This window comes from Muscardinus avellanarius, assembly GCF_963383645.1.
Source record: "Muscardinus avellanarius genome assembly, chromosome: 13".
Classification (NCBI taxonomy): Eukaryota; Metazoa; Chordata; class Mammalia; order Rodentia; family Gliridae; genus Muscardinus; species Muscardinus avellanarius.
In genome coordinates, this window is record NC_137799.1 from 11,613,452 (window position 1) to 11,634,172 (window position 20,721).

A 20,721-nucleotide genomic window follows, 5' to 3' on the forward strand; every position below is an offset into this window, starting at 1 on the left:
GGGCTCCCACTTCGCGGATGGGGACACTGAGGGCCCGCGGCGGGAGGGGCGCGAGCACGCCGGAGCCCCGACGCTCGCCGGCCGGCCGGGCGGGGGGCGCGGGGGGCGCGGGGGGCGCGGGGCGGCGCCCGCCGTCGGGCTTTGTCTCCTCGGGCTCGGGCCCGCCCGCGGTCGTCTACCCCCGGGGCTCGCCGGCGGGCGGCGGGCGGCGGGCGGGGGTCCTTCTCGGACCCGGGCTGGGCGGTGCGGCCGCGAGTGCGGGCGGGGGCCGGCGCGCCGTGACCGCCGCCCCTCGGCAGGCAGACGCCGCGGGCATGGACTATTCGTACGACGAGGACCTGGACGAGCTGTGCCCGGTGTGCGGGGACAAGGTGTCGGGCTACCACTACGGGCTGCTCACGTGCGAGAGCTGCAAGGTGAGCGGGCCGGGCGGGCCGGGCGGGGCGCGGGCGGCGCTGACGCCCCTCTCCCGCAGGGCTTCTTCAAGCGGACGGTGCAGAACAACAAGCACTACACGTGCACCGAGAGCCAGAGCTGCAAGATCGACAAGACGCAGCGCAAGCGCTGCCCCTTCTGCCGCTTCCAGAAGTGCCTGACGGTGGGGATGCGCCTGGAAGGTGCGGCGCGGCCCCGGGCCCGGCGGGCCGGGGTGGGGGGAGGCCGGGCTGGGGAGGGGCGCAGAGGGACCTGACCGTGAGCTCCAGCCCCTGCCCGGCCCCGCTGCCCAGCCAGGGCTCCCTCCGCGTCCTGCGCCTCCGCTCTCCCGAGGAGCACATCGGGCAAGTTTCTTAACCTCTCTGAGCTACAGATTACGATTTTTTTTTTTTTTTGGTATGAAAAATGGGCTTAGTAAGTGTCGTCTGCCAGGTGTGGTGGCCCATGCCGGCCGTCGCAGCTACTCCGGGAGGCGGAGGCAGGAGGATTAAGAGTTCCGCTGGGGCAATTCAGTGCGACCCTGCCCCAGAGAGTAAAAGGGAATCGGCACGATGGCGCGGGTCAGTAATCCCAGGTCGGAGACCAGCCTCAGCCACCTGAGTGAGGATATCAGCAACCTAGGAAGACCCCGTTTCAAACAAAAAAATAAAAATAAAAAAGGGCTGGGAGTAGCTTGGAGGTAGACCGTCCCTGGGTTCCACCCCCAGCATCAAAAAAGAAAATAACGAAATAACTAAATAAATAAAAATTGGAAAGGGCTGGGGACGTAGGTCGGTGATAGAAAGTGCCCCTGGGTTCAATCCCCAGGACAGGAAAAAAAAAAAAAAATAGCGCCTTCCTTTTCTTGACATAACACAAGGATTGAGGGACGTACGAAAAGCTTAGGCGCCTGGTAAATACTCAACAGGTCAGCTTTCACTTTTATTATTGTTTTTCATTATTATAATGCTTTCCACTGTCATTTATCTACCATCACTGTCTGGGCTGCCCATCTGTCTGTCCATCCAAATGAAGGGTCACTCGGCTCATTCACTCAGGGGGCGAGGTTCCTCCCTGCCACAGGAGGGCTGGGGAACGGGGGAACATTGGCCCCCAGAGGACACAGGCCACCGCTGCCTCCCCACCCTCACCCACCCGCCATCGCCATCGCGAGGGGAGAAGTAATAGCCCAGCAGGAGAGTCCGGAGCCCTCTGAGGGTGGACAGGCGAGCTTCCACCCTGCTGGCCCCAGCCGGGCTGTGCGCCCAGCCGGCAGCTGCTGGCTAAATTTTCTCAGCAGCAGGAGAAGCCCCCCAACCGCCCCCAGACTCTGAGAGTTGCCACCTAAAGGAGGGAATCCCTGCCCTGTCCCAGGAGCCCACATCCCTAGCTCCAGATCTTTAGGGGCCAAAAGAGCTGGTGGCTGCGGGCAGAGGAAGCCCCTGCGTCTGACAGAGGGAGCAGAGCCGTTCCGCCCACCCGCTCCCTGCTCCCTCCACTGGAAGATGTATAGCCGGCTCCGAGCTAGCGATCCACGCCAGCGCCGCCCTCTGTCTCCTGCTCCCTCTCCTCTCAGAGCCCGGGTGGGGTCCTGTCTGAGCAGGGGCTGGGGCCACTCCAGCTGCAGAGATGCACCTGTTGAGTCTGGCTGGCGACACATTCTTGGCTAGGCAGAGCAACATCTGGTCAGCAGGAGCTGTCTGCTCCCCCGGCACAGAGCCGCTGCCAGCCCTAAAGTTCCCTTTTGAAGCCAGCAGGGAAAGCCCAGTCATCCTGCAACGGGCTTTGGGAGTCAGGCGGGTTGCCTGTGAATAGGACCAATCAGGAGGGGACCCTCCTGTTACTGTCTGTCTGCCAGGCGCTGTGCCGGGCACCTGAGCCCAGCACCGAGTCTCCAGGACTCTCAGCCGGAACCTTCCGGCATGATGAGAGTGGGCAAGGCGTGGGCTTCAGGGGCAAGGACAGTAGGTTCCGCCCTGGGTGAATCCAGGAACACCTCCTGGAGAAGGTAACACAGAGGTTGGGTGTTCAACAAACACAAGAGAAAGAAGAGAAAGAAAAGGATTTGGGCAGGCAGGAAGAATATCAGAGGCAGGCTGGAGGAGGAAAAAGTGGCAGGCGTGGTGGCACACGCTCGTAATCCCAGCATTGGGGAGGCTGAGACAGGAAGATCGCAGTTCACAGACAGCCTCAGTTACTTAGGTCCTCTGCAACTCGGTGAGACCCTGTTTCAAACTAAATAAAAAATAGGGCTGGGGCTGGGCGTGGTGGCGCACGCTTGTAATCCCCACGCTTGGGAGACAGAGACAGGAGGATTGTGCAGGTTTGAAGCCAGCCTCGCTGGCTTAAGCGACCCTGTTTTCAAGTAAAAATATTAAAAAATAGGTGTCTGGGAGGGTAGCCCAGAGGTAGAAGGGTTTCCAGGAACCCCAGTACCACAAAAAAAAAAAAAAATAGGGCTGGGGGTGTAGCTCGGAGGTAGAATGTCCCTGGGTTCCATCCCAGTACTGCCAAAAAAAGAAGAAAGAAAGAAAGAAAGAAAGAAAGAAAGAAAGAAAGAAAGAAAGAAAGAAAGAGAAAGAAAGAAAAGAAAAAGTGCAGAGCCCGAGGAATAGAGGAGAGGAGGGTTCAGCAGAGAGGAGGGTGAGGGGAAGGGACACCGGGCTTGGGAGGGATGCCTGGAAAGTTGAGCACAGCCTTGACTGCCAGGTCAAGCTGACTGACTTTGCCAGTGGGAGCCACGAAAAGGGAATTGAGCAGGGGAGTGAGCCACTGGGCTCTGCTTGGAGCAGAGGGCTGAGCCTGACCCTCTGCCCCTGCCCACAGCTGTGCGTGCGGACCGCATGCGGGGCGGCCGGAACAAGTTTGGACCCATGTACAAGCGGGACCGGGCCCTGAAGCAGCAGAAGAAGGCACAGATTCGAGCCAATGGCTTCAAGCTGGAGACAGGCCCCCCGATGGGGGTACCCCCGCCACCCCCTCCCCCACCGGACTACATGCTGCCCCCCAGCCTGCATGTGCCTGAGCCCAAGGGCCTGGCCTCTGGCCCGCCTGCTGGGCCGCTGGGTGACTTTGGAGCCCCGGCGCTGCCCATGGCCGTGCCCGGCGCCCATGGGCCCCTGGCTGGCTACCTCTACCCTGCCTTCCCTGGCCGGGCCATCAAGTCCGAGTACCCGGAGCCCTATGCCAGCCCCCCGCAGCCGGGGCCGCCTTACGGCTACCCAGAACCCTTCTCTGGAGGGCCCAGTGTGCCTGAGCTCATCCTGCAGCTGCTGCAGCTGGAGCCGGACGAGGACCAGGTGCGGACACGCATCGTGGGCTGCCTGCAGGACCCCGCCAAGGGCCGCCCCGACCAGCCCGCGCCCTTCGGCCTCCTGTGCAGGATGGCCGACCAGACCTTCATCTCCATCGTGGACTGGGCACGCAGGTGCATGGTGTTCAAGGAGCTGGAGGTGAGCCCCTCCCTGCGCCTCAGCCTCCCCGCCCTCTCCCTGACTTTCTGGGTCCCCACCCTTCGGGCTCTCTTCTCTGCCAGCTTCTCCCTCCTGACTGCCCCTCAGTGTCCAGCCCCATCAGTCTGTCCGTCGTTTTCCTGGTGGGTTTCTGTAGGCATTTCCTCTTTCTTTGACCTCCTGGGCTGTCTCAAAGGATGAGCCGGGTCTTGTCTTGTCCCCCAAAGCCCCAGCCCAGTGCCAGGGAGGGGTCCGGCCCACCCATTCAAGGAGGGCACCGAACCCTGAAGCCTCGAATGTGTAGATGGGCTCTGAGTGTCTGTGGGCTCCTCTCCTCCCCAGGCAAGGTGGGAGATCCCACTGCCCCTGCATCTCTTGAATATGGTGTGGTGTGGTGTGGTGTGGTGTGTGTGTGTGTGTGTGTGTGTGTGTGTGTGTGTGTGTGTCTGTCTGTCTGTCTGTCTGTCTGTAGGCAGGAGGAGCCAGGTGGGGGATTCCAGGGCCAACTAGTGATCTAGCCAGGTGAAGCGGCTGAGCGCTCCTTTCTCCCAGGGTTAGGGTGGGTACTCAGGAACACAGCAGGAGAAGAGGCCAGATGTAGGGAAGATCCTCCGAGTCACCTTGCCTACTGGCGTGAAGGGCCTGAGGCCTGGGAGCTGCCCCTCCCGTTCCTGACTCCCTCTGAGGCCTCCCCAGACACCCTGAAAGCTTGGCCAAGCCCCAGCGCTCCCTGGCCCTGCTGGGGCTGGTTGTAAACAGCAGGCTGTCCCCTCGCTGGTGGGGCCGCTGCAGCCTTGAGCAGACGCCACTCAGGCCCGGGCTTCCTCCTGGGACGTGTGGCCGGATGGGCCGGGGGCACTGCCTGCCCTGGCTGGCAGCGGGGAGCGAGGTGGGGCCTTGGTGCTCGGGAACCTGGATGGGCCATGAGTCTGCACAGGTTGGCTTCTCTCCCTGCCCCCTCGCCACGAGCCCTCTCTGGGCAGGGGCAGAAGGCAGGGCACGGGACGATTGTGGCCGGAGGTCCTGGGGGATGAGGACCTGAGCCCCTAGGGTGGGTGGCCGACTTCCCTGCATGCATCCCATGAAGCCCCTGTGCAGAGGGAGGAGCGCAGCCTTCCCCGCCATCCCCAAGCCTGGATCCTGGGGCAGGGCACTTCCTCTGGCCGCCTTCCGCCTTCGGCTGCTCCCGGGGCTTCACGCAGGATGGGAAGGGCTTTTGTCCCAGCTCAGCTGAGTGTTTTTTCCTGCTTCTGGCTTCTCTGTGGTCCAAATCTTCCTGCTTCCCCTTCCCAGAACCTCTGCATGGCGCGCCCCCTATCAAGGAGTATTCTGGCCCTTGGAGCGCTCCTCTGCAGGCCAGAGCCTGATGGGGCCTGGGCTGGGGTCCGCTTGTCAAGGCCAGGGGGTGCAGGAGGGAGCCCAGTGACCTTCTCTCCCTTTGGCTGATCCAACTCCACACCCAGGCAGGACGGAAGAGGGGCTCCAAGAGGGGGCTGCCCCTAGAGAGCAGGGCAGATGCACGCACAGTACCGCCAGCGCAGGCGCCCAGGGCTCAGCGCGATGGCAGCAGCGGAGGGAGCCCTGGGAGGGCAGAGGCGCCAGGCGGAGGCGACAGCACAGAGGAGGGCCTTGAGGGCCCCAGGTGGCCCTGTGAAGCGGGGTCAGAGCGGAGCATGGATCGTGAGCGGCCTTGGGCAGCAGGCCACCCCCTGGGCCCTCGTCCTGCTGCTCAGGGAAGGCGTGGGGTCTCAGCCCCCAAGGCTGCTGGGGGCCCAGAGTCATCTGGCCCGGGCCCCCCTGGGGTTTTCACGCTTGGTCTGTTATCTCTCTTTCCCACCTCATCCAATTACAGCGTGTTGGGTCTTGCAGGGCTGCAGGAGTAACCCCAGAGACCAGAGTCAGGGAGGCTTGTGGTCCACCTCTGCCATGCTGGGCCAGTGACTTTCCTCCCGTGAGCCCCAGTGTCCTCGCCTATAAGACGGGAGGAGGTTAAACGCTACCCTCCCGTAGGGCTGCTGTGTGGGTTTGTGACTCGCACAGCGTGGGCCTGGCCCGGGGGCGTCCGCGCAGGGCCTCAGCTCCCTTCCTTCTGTGCTGGGCCATGCCAGGCCGGACGGGAAAGAGAGCAGGGCGACGCACTGCACCCAGCTCCCCGGAGCTCTGTGTATCCATGGGCTCTCTCTGCCCTGGGCGTGTGAAGCATCTTCATACCTGTGGGCAGCGGGAAGGGAGCCTCCCCGCGGCCCCTGGGGGCAGGTTGCGGAGCCAGGCTGCCAGCGCCTCTGGACAGTTATGGTGAAGGATAGGCCAGGAGGGTGCAGGGCCGGCGTGGGGGAGGACGCCGAGTGCCTAATGACCCGGCACCACATCGGTTCACTGGCTTCAAGGCCCCCAATGGCAACAGACTTAATTGCCCACATACTGAGCTTCATCTAAGCCACAGCGACTCTGTCAGGGCTGGTTGACAAATGGCGGCCCTGGGATCGCCGTGGCCAGCCCGTGGCGTGTCAGCCACCAGAGAGTTACGGAGCCCGCTGGCCTGGCTGCCAGACCAGTCAGACCCCCGGGGGCCCCAGAGGAGTCCCGCTGGGGGAGAGGTCAGCACGGCACCCATAAATACCCCCTCTCCCGGCAGGCTGCAAAGTGTCAAGGCTCTGGGGAGATTTGTGGCTGTCCAGCAAGAGGGGTGGGTGGCCTGGGGCCCGCAGATGGGCCGTGCTGGCCAGGGACCCCGGGGCTGGGGCTGTGAGTGTCCTTGTTCCCAAGGTGGCAGGAGGCCTGGGGGTAAAAGAGGCAGAAACTTTAGCTTAGGGAGAAAGTTCTGGAAGGTGGGGCCAGCTCCTCTACGGTGAAGAAGGCTCTTGGCCACCTGCTTCCTCATGGAGAAGGCTGGCCATGCAGGCCTCTGGTTTTCTTTGCTTCTGTTGTATGTTTGTTTGTTTGTTTGGTTGGTTGGTTCAGTTGAACCCAGGGGCAGTCTACCTCTGAGCTCTTTTTTATTTTTAGTTTGAATTAGGTCTCGCTACCTTACTGAGGGTCACGCTAAGTTGCTGAGGCGAGCCTCCTGTCTCAGCCTCTGTTGTTTTTTTTTTTTTTTTTGCAGTACTGAGGATGGAACCCAGGGGCATTCTACCTCCCAGCTATACCCCTAGCCCTACTTTTTTATTCTTTCTTTCTTTTCTTTTTTATTTTTTGGTGGTACTGGAGGTGGAACCCAGGGGCTTTTCTACCTCTGGGCTATACTCCCAGACCTACTTTATTTGGAAACAGGGTCTCACTAAGTTGCAGAGAGCCTCACTAAGTAGCTGAGGCTGACTTCGAACCTGTGCAATCCTCCTGTCTCAGCCTCCCAAGTGCTGTGATTACAAGCGTGCGCCACCACGCCCGGCTTTTAGCCTCTAGTTTTTATTTTTTTATTTTCATTTATTTTTTTTAGGTACTAGGTATGGAACTCTGGGGCATTCTACCTCTGAGCTATACCCCTAGCCTATTTTTTATTCTTTATTTTGAAAAAAGGTCTCACTAAGTTGCAAAAGGCCTCACAAAGTATCTGAGGCTATCTGCAAACCACAATCCTCCTGTCTCAGCCTCCCAATGCTGGGATTACATTATAAGCGTGCGCTACCACCCCCAGCTCTGTTTTTATTTTTAATAGACAGGTGTGTGTGTGTGTGTGTGTGTGTGTGTGTGTGTGTGTCTCTGTGTGTGCATGCATGTGTACTCATCATCATGTGGGAATGTTTTAGAGCTGAGTGTCTTCGTGTGTCTACCAGTCCATCCCAGTGTGGAGGGTCAGTGGGCAGGGAAGACAGCCAGGTGGGCGCCTGGCTAGGGCAGTGCCCGGTGCCCATGGAGCCCTTGCGATGGGTGATACTCATTCATACTTTTTCTCTGACCAAAAGAGGGAGGATCGTTTCTCGCATTTCCCAGACAGGAAATGAGGCCGAGGAGGACTTGTGGCAGGCTCGGGCCTCGGGCACAGGCCGGGGCAGCGGCTCTCCAGCCGGCCGCCCTGCCAGCCCACTGGGCATGGCTGAGCCCGCGAGTCTGCTGGGGCGGGCCAGCCAGGTCACTGTGACCCCTCTGCTCTCTGCCTGCTTATCTCCTAATTCTCCCTCCCTATCTCTCCCCCCCCCCAATCTGGGCACAAGGGTGTCTTCTCTGTGGCCTCACGAGGGGTGGGAGACAGAGTACAGCCCCACAGGCACAGGGCGAGAGTTCCTTGCCCCCAGGCCTCCCCCGGGCCTCCTGAGGTGGCCCAGCAGGAGACAGGGGCAGAGAGCCTGCCTGCCTCTCACCATAGGGGAGCCAGGGCAGAAGGTTGCTGGGCAGGACTGAGATGTCCAAGTCCTCAAGCTCTGCCTCCCTCCCTGAAACTGCCAGCAAGGCTCCTGCTGGGCTTCGTGGGCCAGCTGCCCCCAGGGCAGCCAAGGAGGGGCAGCCCCACGCATCCACGGCTGGGGGACACTTGGTCCAGGCTGGACTTCTGTCCAGACAGAGGAACCCAGAGATGGCAGGAGGGAAGGATGAGGGTGGCTGGGAGCAGGACACAGCCTTCTCTCTGGGAAAGGGCTGGGCAGGCAGGGGCGGCCGTTCCTGTGTCTGCTGGCTCACTTTTGTCTTGGTCTGGCCTCTCTTCCTCCAGCCCCCTCTGCTTAGGGACAGGGGCCCCAGGGACGCCCCAGAAGAGAGAGCTGATTCCTAGGCCTGCCCAGTTCCCCTCAGGCCAGGGGCTGCCTGGCCTCTTAGCCTCGGGGGTGGGGGTAGGGAGGGTCCCACAGCTGAGCTGGACACCGGCCCTGCTACGCGTACCTCATGGCATCAGGAACGGCACTGGCATGACCGGGGCCAGCAGAGGTTGCAGATTCCGCACCCAGAGGTTGGCGAGGGTTGCAGAGGGCTTTGTGGAGGAAGCAAGGGGTCTATAAGAGACCACGGACTGCTAGATGGGGTCCGGGGAGAAAGGTCTTTCCCACCCCTCAGGGTAGAGAGCAGGGATCTGGAGCCAGACAGAGCTGTGTGGCCTTGGGCAAGTTCCTTGCCCTCACGGGGCCTCAGGGCCGCAGAGGGGCCTGCGTTCAGCATGGGCCAGCCCTGGAGTGTCTGGGAAGTGTCTGCAGGGCGGCGGGGGCTGGCTGCCGAGCCATGGGTGCCATGGGGGATGGGGTCCTTCCCAGGAGGACTTGTGATGCCCCAGGCTGTCCTGAACACCCAGAGGCCTTAGTCGTCACTACAGCGATCATGGAGCAGGGAGACCAACCCCAGCCCTGGCCTTGCTCTGCCCGTGAGCCACTGCAGGAGAATCTCTGGCTGGGTAGCAGATTCTTCATCTGAAAACTAGGGCTTTAGTTCTGGTTCCGAGTAGAGCGTGTGTGTGTGTGTGTGTGTGTGTGTGTGTGTGTGTGTGTGTGTATTACTGGGGATGGAACCCAGGGACATTCTACCTCTGAGCTACACCCCCCGCCCTATTTTTTTATTCTTTATTTTCGATGTATTTATTTTTTACTATTCTAGGGAGAAAACCCAGGACCTCAGGCGTACTAGGCAGGAGCTTTACCACCAAGCCATGGCCTGCCCTGAGTTATTCTTTATTTTGAAATAAGGTCTCACTGAATTGCAAAAAGCCTCACTAAGTAGCTGAGGCTGTCTGCGAACTGCCATCCTCCTGTCTCAGCCTCCCAAATGCTGGGATCACAAGTGTGTGCCACCACGCCCAGCTGAATCTGTTGTTTTCAAGAGCCTCCTCCCTGCCTGGTCTGGAGTGCAGTGATCCCCAGAGCTGAGGGCACCACAGCAGGGGCTGTCCCTGCTCTGCTGCGGGCCTGGTGGTCGCCTCTTTCCATGGGCTGCGTGCGGGGAGTCCTAGTTCTTCCCCGGGACTCTTGTTTGAGTAGCTGTGACTGCCAGGGTTGTGGCCAAGGCCAGGTGGGCATTGCATTAAAATTAATAGTAACCTCTGGCTGGGTGTGTTGGTACCCAGCTGTAACCCTAGTACTTGAGAGGCTGAGGCAAGAGGGTCACAGGTTCAAGGTCAGCCTCAGCAAGTAGCGGAGACTAAGCAACCAAGCAAGATCCTGTTTCAAAACACAAAATAAAAAAGGCTGAGGTCATAGCTTAGAGGTAGAATGCCCCTGGGTTCAATCCCCCCGAACACACACACACACACACACACACACACACACACACACCACACAGTAACGTTTATGGGGGCTCCTGCACACTAGTCACCAATGTTTCTTGAGTGCCTACTATGCGCCAGACCATCTGCTAAGTACTTTGCTCACCTTACAGATAAGAGAGGCACAGAAAACGTCTGGAACTTGTGTAAGGTTGTGCAATCTGTGAGAGGCAGAGCTGGCCCCAAAGACGACCCCCCTTCCCTGGCCCCAAGCACCGACGGGGCACAGAGCGGGCTTGCTGGCCCTGGTGGCACGGGTTCAGCCGGGTCTCTGAGCCAGGAGCGGGGGATGAGGTGCGCCCCGGCCGGCCCCCACACGCTCTTCCTTGCAGGTGGCCGACCAGATGACGCTGCTGCAGAACTGTTGGAGTGAGCTGCTGGTGTTTGACCACATCTACCGCCAGGTCCAGTACGGCAAGGAGGGCAGCATCCTGCTGGTCACCGGGCAGGAGGTGACCGCTCTACTTCCACCATTCCCAGCCCCAGAGTCCCAGGCCTCTCCAGGGCTGGCTCTGGGCAGCCTGAATTTCAGTGCTGACACCTACTGGCTGGACCTCTGTGGCCAGCACTCGCCCTGGCCCTGGCCCCGACCTGAGAGGGGCCGGCCCCTGAGACCCCGGCTCTGGGGGCGCAGCTCGGGGAGTGAGGACGGTCAGGGTCTTGGAGAAGGTGAAAGTGGCCCTAGGTCTCCTAGGAATAAGTCCAAGAGAATGAAGCAGAGTCCGCAAGTAGCGAGAAGAACAGAGGGGAGCTGCCCCCTCCACACGGTGGGGAGCTCTGAGGAGCTTGGAGGTGCTGCTGGGCCTGCGGGGTGGGGCGGGGGGCTGAAGGAGCCGTGCACAGTGGCTCACCCCAGGAATCCCCATACTTGGAAAACAGATGGGAGTATTGCATATTTGAGGTCAGTGCATGGTAACTTAGGGGGACCCATTTCAAAATTGAGAAGGGCTGAGGGTGGAGGGGGGGGAGGAAGAGAGGGAGAAAGAAGAAGAAGGAGGAGGAGGAGAAAGAGAAGGAGGAGGAAGGAGGAGGAAGGAGGCTGGAGGGGATGCTGGTGAGGTTTGAGACCTTGCAGACTCCAAATCTTGAATGAATGAATGAATGAATGAATGGGCAAAGGCTCCAAAGAGCTCAGAATGGGCAGCTGGGCTCTGGGAGCTGGGGATGTGGAGTAACAGGGAGGGAGCTGGAGCCTGGAAACTCCTGCCCCTTAGCCATGGGCAGAGGGACCTGCCACCCTCTCTCTGAGGAGGGAGCAAGATGGGGGTGCAGGAGGGACACTGGGGCCTTGAGTGACACCTTCTGGGAGGAGGACCCCCAACTGGTGAGTCAGTAGAGGGGAGAGGGGCTGGAGGAGGGCGGAGGGTCTGGGTCAGGCATGGCTGTAGGCTAAGGCTGGGTCCCCAGCCGCAGGCCCTCTACTCCTCACCCTGGCGTCTGGGGCCACTGGGTCAGGGACAGCGCTGTTGTTTCCTAGGGGTCGCTGCGGGCACGGAGTGAGCGTGTGTGTGTGTGTGTGTGTGTGTGTGTGTGTGTGGCTATAGGAACAGCTGTGTGCCTGCCTGTATTTTACTGAGCAGATGTCTCCCATAGAGGTGCGTGGGTGTCAGTACCTGCTGCCATCACACAAACAGGAACACGGCCGTGAGCATGTCTGTGCTACTGTGAAGGACCATCCAAGGGCACATGTGGGTGTGGGTGTGGGTGTGTGCAAACAGTGCGCCGTCACACAGGGACGCAGGCGGCAGCCCCCTGTGAGTGCGTCTGCGTGCGTGCGGATGTGAGCTGCGCGGTGGCTGAGTGTCAAGTGTGAGCATGTGGGGCCGACGTCCTTCCCATGTGACGTGCCCTGCCCTGTGCACGCCGTCCCCACCAGAGGTTGCACAGAAGCCCTTTGTAGCGCTGGGCCTGGTGGCTGCTCTTTATATATGAAGGACCCTCAGTGGTCCCCCGAGCCTCCCTGCCTGGTGCTGGCCCCTCTGCTGTTGAGGGGGGACAGCAGGCTTCCAGCCTGGCAGGTTGAGAAGAGCTGGGCAGAGGTCTTGTTGTTGGCCGGCCTGGGAGGGCTCTGGTTCCGAGGGCTGCCTGCACCTGGCTTAGCTGGGAGGCCGCGCACAGCTGATTCGCATCCCTGGTCAGAGCCACCTGCCCCGCGCCCTGGGCCCCTTCCCTGACGCCTGCCCTCTGCCCTCAGGTGGAGCTGAGCACGGTGGCCGCGCAGGCCGGCTCCCTGCTGCACGGCCTGGTGCTGCGGGCGCAGGAACTGGTGCTGCAGCTGCAGGCGCTGCAGCTGGACCGCCAGGAGTTCGTCTGCCTCAAGTTCCTCATCCTCCTCAGCCTCGGTGAGTGGCAGCGGGAGGCAGGGGAGACCTGCTGGGGCCGTCCCTGGGACAGGGCGGCGTCCCGCTGGGCCTCAGTCTCTGGGTGGACTGCCAAGGGCCGCAGTGTCCTCCACGCTGCGGGAGCTGGGGCCTCCGTGTCCCTCTCCCTTCCTGGGCCCGCTCTCCCCAGTCCCCAGATCTGACTCTGAGCTCTTGGGGGCCCGGACCCCTTTGCTCTTCCCTCGTTCATTCACTCTACAAACATTTCTGAACATCTGTACCATGCTAGGCACTGGGGCCAAAACACTGAGCAGAAATGAGCCTGAAACCCCTCCTGGTGAAGCTGAGCTTCACAGGCGTCTGGAGTCTCCCTGGCGCCCTCCTGTCTCAGCCCAGCCACTCCAGTTCCCCGCCCAGGGGTTCTGTGCACAGGGCGCTGCCCCTGCTTCCACGAGTCCAGTGTGGAACAGGCTGGGGCTGCAGCAATGGGAGGGCTCAGGGAACCTGGGAGGGGGAGCAAGGGCTTTGCCTGGAAGGCTCTCTGGGCGGGGATGTTTGGCAGGGACTTACAGGTGAGTAGGAGTTCTCTGGGTGGGTGAATCTTGTAGCAGAGGAGCAGATATGGGTGGAAGTTGGGAACTCTGGAGATGAGTGCCTCCCCTGGGGAGGGGCCAGGATTGAGACTTTGTGGCTGCTGGCATTATAGCCAGTCTGGCAAGGGGATGCTTATCAGAGTGTGGGGACAGTGGGAGGTGTTGGGGAGCAGACCGGAAGCCCTGCGGCAGTGGGCTGGGTCTCCTGACTGGCAAACAGGCTGGCAGCTGAGGGCCTCCGCCACTGTGGGGAGCGGTAGGCAGGTCTTGGGCAGCCACCTGGGGGCTTAGCCCTGACATCCGTGGAGAGCCTTAGGGTCCAGCGGGGACCTGCCTTCCTCACCCCTGTTCCCCGGGAGCTCTGAACACAGGCGCTGGCCGGGGTTGCAGATGCAAGTGTCTGGGGGCCGTGTGGCCTGGCTGTGGACTGCAGGCGTCCCTGCGCACCCGTCTGTCTCTTGTGTGGCACACGTGTATGTTTGCTTGTGCACTGCGAGCTCTCACATGCATGTGGTTTTCCACGTGTCATGTTCTGTGTGATAGGGAATGACCAGAGATTTGGGAACAGGAGCGATTTGGAGGGACACGAGGCGCTCGGAGACACCTAGAAATGGAAGGTGGAAATGTGGACCTGTGGGGTCTGGGTGACAGTTTTTGGTTTTTTTTTTTTTTTTTTTTTTTGGTACTGGGGTTGGAACCCAGGAGCATTCTACCTCCAAGCTATACCCCCAGCCCTATTTTTAATTCTTTATTTTGAAACAGGGTCTCACTGTAGTGAGGGCCTCACTAAGTAGCTGAGGCTGCCCGCGAACCGCGATCCTCCTGTCTCAGCCTCCTAAATGTCGGGATTACAAGCGTGCGCCACCACGCCTGGCAAGGGTGACAGTTCTTGACCAAATTGCCATCGAGGGGCACCAGGGAAGGTCCTGGGGAGGGGTGGGGACTGCCAGCACCAGCATCCTCAGCTGGGGCCCCATCTCTCCTTGGGTGTCCCCTGAGAAGCCCCCAGTCCCTCTTCCCACCAAAGCCCCAGGCACCCCCAGGCACCCCCAGGCCCGGTATGTCTCTGGCCTCACTCCCTTTCAGAGTAAATCCAGGACCCTCCTACTGTGGGGCGTGGGGACCACAGCAAGGCAGAGGCAGAGCTGCCCCTTCTCCACCCACCGGGAGGGCCTGGCCCCCCCACGCTGAGGCTGGAGGGAGTCTGGGGAGGTGAGAGCATGTGCACATGCGCCAGGGCAGGGCGGGCCAGCGGTTAGGGAAGGCGAGGAGGATGGACCCCTGGAGCCTAACTCTAGTCTCTGGCTTTGTGCCTTGAGCAAGTCCTCCCCCTCTCCAAGTCTATTTCCCCATCTGTCAAATGACCATCAGAACACTCCTTAACTGGCGACGTAATGAGAGCATGGGCAAAGGCTCCAAGGAGCGCAGAGTGGGCAGCTGGGCTCCCCTCCCCTCGGCCCAGTGTCACTGGATTTCTGGCCCCGAGGCTGCCCCCGCCCCTGCACCTCAGCCAGGCCCTCGTCCCCATGCCCAGAGATAATGCCCTGGGCCAGAACCACAGCATGTGAGCAGAGGGAGCCTGGGGCCTGGTCCCTTCCTGAGCCAGTCACTAGGCGGCTCACTTGACTTGTTAACCTAGTAAGGATGATGTCTGGTAGACACCCCAGTGGCCAGCGCTTGGACGACTCTCGAGTCTGGGTGTACCTGTGTGCTAAGATAGGAGGCCGTGGGGCCAGAGCGCTGCCAGGCAAGGTCCAAGTTGGTGGAGGACCCGCGTGGTCCAGGGTGATGAGGGCTGACCAGCTCTGCCTGGGATAGCAGGGCAGGCTTCTCGGATGGGGTACATCTGAGCTGGGCCTTGCAGCATGAGTAGGAATGTTCTGGGTGAAACAGAAATTGGCATCAGAGGCATTCCAGACCAAGGGAGCTGCTCCTGCATGGCTCTGGGGATTCTAGAAAGTTCAGCGAGGCTGTAGGGGCTGGACAGGGTGGAGAGGAGGTGCTGGCCATGGACACCGGGCCAAGTAGCTCGAACCTTCTCTTAGGATGGATTTTAACCTGAAAGTAACAGGATCAGATCTACATGTAATCAAAGCCCTTCCAACTTCTGCAAGGGTCTGAGAAGGATGGTGGGTGGGCAGGCAGCAAGAGGTGAGGCCTGGGGCTGGGGCAACGGGGCAATCTGGAACAGAGGGCTCCTGCCACGATCCCACCCGGGCCGCCAGAATTTTCCAGGGGAAACGGAGCCAGAGAGGGACGGCCACTTGCCTGCAGACTTCCAGCTGGCGTGCAGGGCGTCGCCCTGGGGCGGCACCTCTCAGGGTTGGGCTGTGGAACCCGTGGGATGCCCCCCCCCTCTCAGCGCCGGCTTCTCGCCTGCCTCCGCAGAAGGGTGCCATTTGGCGTCTAAATAGCAAGCTGGAGGCAGGTAAGGAGGTTTAATTAAAATTAGTGCCTCTCTCCTGGCAATCGCTGTGTTTATGAAGATGGGCCCGGCGGGCATTGTTCTGCCGAGGACTTAATCGAAGCTTAATGGATTGACCTAACATTCGATTTCCTGGTTTCCATTGAGGCAGCGGCAGCCGCATTCCCTTAAGCGTTTGCAATTTACCCAGTGCTAGGAGCCAACAAAAGGCGGCCTGAATAGCAGCCCCACTCGAGGGGCCATTGTGCGAGGGGCGCCTGCCTGAGTCACCGCTATTGGGACAACATTCTTTATGCCTCACAGGAATGAAAGGATTATTCAAATATTCAATTAAACCGTGAAAAGGGGGCTTTTCTGAGCTCCTGGGGGCCCAGAGCTGGGCAGAGCTAGCAGGCTGCTCCCTGGGGTGGGGGTGCCATCTCCCAGCCCCCTCACCTCCCGCCCCCACCCCTAAGCCTGCTGCGAGCTGAGCAGGCTGGGGACAGGGACCCAGCCCCGCCAGCACTTTGGGCCCTGCACGCAGGGAGGTCTGGTTCCTGGTCTCCTGTGGGACAGAGATCTCTTCTCCCCTACCTCACAGATGGCAGGAATCTGAGATTCAGAGAGGGGAAGCGACTTGCCCACGGTCACCCTCGTTGTAGGGCTGGGATTGAGCCCTGCTCGGTGAGGGGCCGTCTCCAGTGTCCACCACGCTCTGCGGGAAGTTGGCTCTGCTGGGTCCCTTAGGTCTTCACAACAGGCCCCCCAGAGACTGGGGACAAGGGGAGGCTGGCGAAGGGAGTGACCTGTCCTAGGTGTCAAGATGATGGGAAGTCGAGTCTGAAGCCCAGAGCAGCTTCTGGGGGAAGGCTAGGGCCCAGGGGCCCTTGGACAAACTCCTGGGTTGGATGGAACATAAGGTTTGTCCCGCGCCTTCCAGAACAGTGTCTGGTTGACCCAGCCCTGCTAGCACATGGTGGGAGTCAGCTATGGAGTCAGACTTGGCTTCTGGTCCAGCTCGGTGACTTTGAGCCTCCCAGGCCTGCCCTGGCCGTCTGCATCCATGGCCGCTGCTCTGGGCACCTGTGGGGATTACCTGAGCTGGGCACATGGTGTCTGCCGGGTGCTCAGGACACTGGATCCAGACTCTTGGACTATGGCCACGAGGGACTTCATGGGGTCACGGGGGTCTCAACCTGCTGAGAGCTGAGAGACAGGCGGGGAAGGGGGGGTGTCCCTGAAACCTGTCCTTGCTCTGCACCCAGCCCCTCCGCCCACCTGCCGTGGGGCACGATGTGGCCAGGAACAGTAAATCCCAGTAAAGCCGAGGCTGGGTCCTCCCTGGTCTCTCCCGAGCCCTGTCCTACTGCAGCCTGCTCTCACCCAGCTTCCTTCCAGCCCCTTCCCCGCTGTGTGGCCTTGAGCTGCTCTCCAGCCTTCTCTGGACTCTCCTCCCCAATCCTGACTTGTCAGAAGACAGCGTCAGGAGCCATACCCAGCCTGGGGACAGTGGAGGGTGACGGCCTGGGAACGGGTCTGGGATGGAGAGACCCTGTGACCTCTTGTCTAGGGAGAGGGCCCCTAGACTCCGCTTGCTTCCAGGAAGCTGGCGAGCTGGGCCAACTCCCGTGTCCTCTGAATGTGTCTGGAGCAGGCCCGGCTCGGCAGCTGTGTGCCGTGGGCAGGTCATTCACTGCACTCGGGCACAGGGGCAAGGGAGGACCAGGCCGGAATCTAGCGGCGTCTCTGTGGGCAAGGGCAAACCGTCCAACTGGCAGGAAGGTGCCGTGCGGGCTAATGGTGGTCCTGGGCAGCGAGGAGGAAAGCCACCTGGCTCCCTTCCCGCGGGCAGGGCGAGGGGGTGGGGCGCGGCGGCCCTCCACATCTTGCGGTCTGACCTGGGCCCAGCTCCGGTTTCCCTAAATCCAACTCTGGACAACACAGGCCTGGTTGGGCACACCGGGGGCGGCCGGGGATCAGGGTTGCCAGGAGCGGCAAGCTTTCCTGGCGCACGGGGTGTTAAGGGGGATTACTGGGCTGAGGGCTGCACATGCCCATGACCCCCATGGTGCAGAGCTGGGGTGGGGGGGCAGCGGATGGCCATTTTCTGAGCCTCCAGAAGCTACATCCTGGAGGCCCGGCTAAGACTTGGGGATTGGGGACTGATCCCTCGGGGGCTCAGTCAGATTGGGGGCTGGTCTACAAGCTGGAACAAGGGCCCAGGCTGTGCCACCCCTGCTACAAGGTGTGCATAGTCCCTTCACGGGGCGCGGGGGCTTCCAGGAAGTGCCACTGATTTTGCTGGTGGCTGGGATCTGAACCTTGTCTGTCTTACCCCAAAGGTGACAATGACCCTCTCTTCTTCCTCCTCCTCCTCCTCCTCCTCCTCCTCTTCCTCCTCTTCCTCCTCCTCCATCTTTTTAGGTGCTGGGGATTGAACACATTCTACCTCCAAGTTATACCCCAGCTGTGTTTTTTTAATTTAGAAACAAGGTCTCAGATCATGGTGGCATACACCTGTAATCCCAGTACTTGGGAAGCTGAGACAGGAGGATTGCAGGTTCAAGGACATCCTCAGCAAGTAGTGAGACTCTCATCAACCTAGAGAGACCCTATTTCCAAATAAGAAATTGGGCTTGGGGTATGGCTTGCAGGTAGAATGCCTATGGGTTCAATCCCCAGTAACCCCCCCCCCCACCACACACACACACACACAACAAAAAGAAACAAAGTCTGGCTAAGTTGCTAAGAGCCTTGCTAAATGTCTGAATGTCTGCGACTAGCTTTGAACCTGAGCTCCTCCTGATCCTATTTCTGTCTTCACTGGGCTCAGGGGTACCCGAGGCGTTGGTTATACCCCTCTGCCCTCACAGGCGTGGTCAACGTCCCTGCCCTGCTGTTCATAGGAAGCCTGTCCGTCCTTCATGCGAATCTTTTTTTTTTTTTTTTTTTTTTTTGGTACTAGGGATTGAACTCAGGAGCATTCTACCTCTGAGCTACATCTTAGCCCTTTTTATTTTATTTTATTTTGAAACAGTGTCTCGCTAAGTTGCTGAGCCTGTCCTCAAACCTGTGACCCTCCTGTCTTAGCCTCCCAAGTACCCGGCTGGCAGGCGTGTGCAGCGCCGGCTTCCCTGTTCTTACACCACGTGTCTGCCCTGTGTGGCAGCTTTGCATTTTCTTTTGTGGTACTGGAGCTGGAACCCGAGGCTCTGTGCATACGAGGCGAGTGTGGTACCACTGAGCTGCACCGGCAGCCTCGCTAAATTGCTGAGGCCGTCCTCAAACCTGCAATCCTCCTGTCTCAGCTTCCCAAGTACAGGGATCATAGGCGTGCGCCACCGTGCCCAGCGGTCTGTGTTCTGTCGACGCCACTGCCTCTGTGTGGCATGGCCCAGGGCCAGGAGGCCACTTCCTCACCACCACAAATATTGCTGTGTGTCCAGGTTCCCCGTGGCCCCATGGAGAACTTCCTTGGGGTGCCAAGCCCCCTTCTTGGCTGTAGAGTTAACCCCAAGAGTGCCCGGGCTCCCCTGCAAAGGGCCGCCGGTCCTCGCGCCGTGAGCTGGGGTCCTGCTACTCACCAGGCGCCTCTCTGGGCACTAATGACTCCCACCCAGCGAGCTTCCAGTGTGCGACACTGCGGTTCTCAGCATCCCCGGGCCGCCTCCTTAGGTCCTCAGGACAGTCTTGTAACGGCTACTGCTGTGCATTTTACAGCTGAGAAAACTAGCTGGGCGTGGTGGTGCGCACCTGAAATCCCAGTATTTGGGGGGCTGAGTGGGAGGATTGCAGGTTTGAGGCCAGACTCGGCAAATTAGCAAGACTCAGCAACTGAGACCCTGTTTCAAAAGAAAAAATAGGAGCTGGGCGTGGTGGCGCACGTGTGTAATCCCAGTACTTGGCGGCTGAGATAGGATCTCAGGTTTGCCACAGGCCTCAGCTACTTAGTGAGGCCCTTGGCAACTTAGATCCTGTTTCAAAATAAAGAATAAAAGCCGGGCGTGGTGGCGCACGCTTGTAATCCCCGCGCTTGGGAGGCTGAGACAAGAGGATCGCGCAGGTTCGAAGCCAGCCTCAGCTACTTAGTGAGGCTCTCAGCAACTTAGTGAGACCCTGTTTCCAAATAAAAATAGAAAATAGGTCTGGGAGGATAGCCTGGAGGTAGAAAGCCCCTGGGTTCTACCCTCAGTACCATCAAAAAAAAAAAAAAAAAAAAAAACAGAATAAAAAAAGGGCTGAGGGTGTAGCTCGGAGGTAAAATGCCCCTGGGTTCAATTCCTAATTCTGACCAAATAAATAAATAAATAAATAAATAAATAAATAAATGAAAAATAAGTCAGGCATGGTGATACACACCTGTAATCCCAGTACTTGGGACAGGAAGATCGCAGGTTCGAAGACAACCGTAGCAACATAATAAGACCCTCAGCAATCTAGCAAGACCCTGCTTCAAAATAAACTCAAAAGGGCTGAGGGTATAGCTCAGAGGCAGAAGTCCCGTGAGTTCAATTTGCAGAATAAAAAAATTGAGTGGCGTGAATAATGTGAGAGGGGACACAGCTGCAGAGGTTGGCGGCGGTCTTGGTGACCACTGGTGTCCACACGACCATCGCGGTGATGACTTTGGTAGTGACGATGCTGACGGTGGCCCGTGGTTCCGTTGTGGATGGCGGCAGTGGCCACCACTTGGGAAACGCAGGGGTGTCTTGGGCCATCATGGGGGTGCCATCGATGGCTTGGGCGATGGCTGGGGCCAGCGGTGTTCCTTAGCCCCGGTGGCCACAGTGGTGGCGGCCATGACTCTGGCGGTCACCGGGAAGGTGGCGTCCGGGAGGCCAGAGACTGATGTTGGCGAGGGGTGACCGGCACCTCCATTGCAGATGTCAAGTTCCTGAACAACCATAGTCTGGTGAAAGACGCCCAGGAGAAGGCCAACGCCGCCCTGCTGGACTACACGCTCTGCCATTACCCGCACTGTGGAGACAAGTTCCAGCAGCTGCTGCTGTGCCTGGTGGAGGTGCGGGCGCTGAGCATGCAGGCCAAGGAGTACCTGTACCACAAACACCTGGGCAACGAGATGCCCCGCAACAACCTGCTCATCGAGATGCTGCAGGCCAAGCAGACTTGAGCCCCGGCCGGCCACGTCCTCGCGCCCCTGCCCCTGAGCCCTGGGCCGCGTTGGGCGGGGACGGGCAGGGCCAGGCCAGGGGGCAGCCCTCACCGGCCACTGGCACTTGCAGCCACTCAGAGGGCCCCAGGAGGCGGCTGCCCCCCACTCTCCCTCCCCGCTTCCTGCTTCTGCCCCGGAGTCTGAAGCGATGGCTGTTCAGGGAGGTTCTGGATTCCCCGGCGACCC

The 20,721-nt window shown here is 60.0% G+C and overlaps 1 protein-coding gene across 1 annotated transcript; it reads left to right on the plus strand.

Moving 5' to 3' along the window:
* Nucleotides 1-305: 305 nt before the first annotated feature.
* On the plus strand, nucleotides 306-20,493 carry NR5A1 (nuclear receptor subfamily 5 group A member 1; the record flags this gene model as incomplete). Its single annotated transcript, XM_080709363.1, has 6 exons — nucleotides 306-416; nucleotides 476-617; nucleotides 3,241-3,866; nucleotides 10,377-10,496; nucleotides 12,239-12,386; nucleotides 20,246-20,493. Exons 1-6 carry the CDS (start codon nucleotides 315-317, stop codon nucleotides 20,491-20,493), a joined length of 1,386 nt encoding a protein of 461 aa, XP_080565489.1. The 5' UTR covers nucleotides 306-314.
* Between the last annotated feature and the right edge of the window lie 228 nt (nucleotides 20,494-20,721).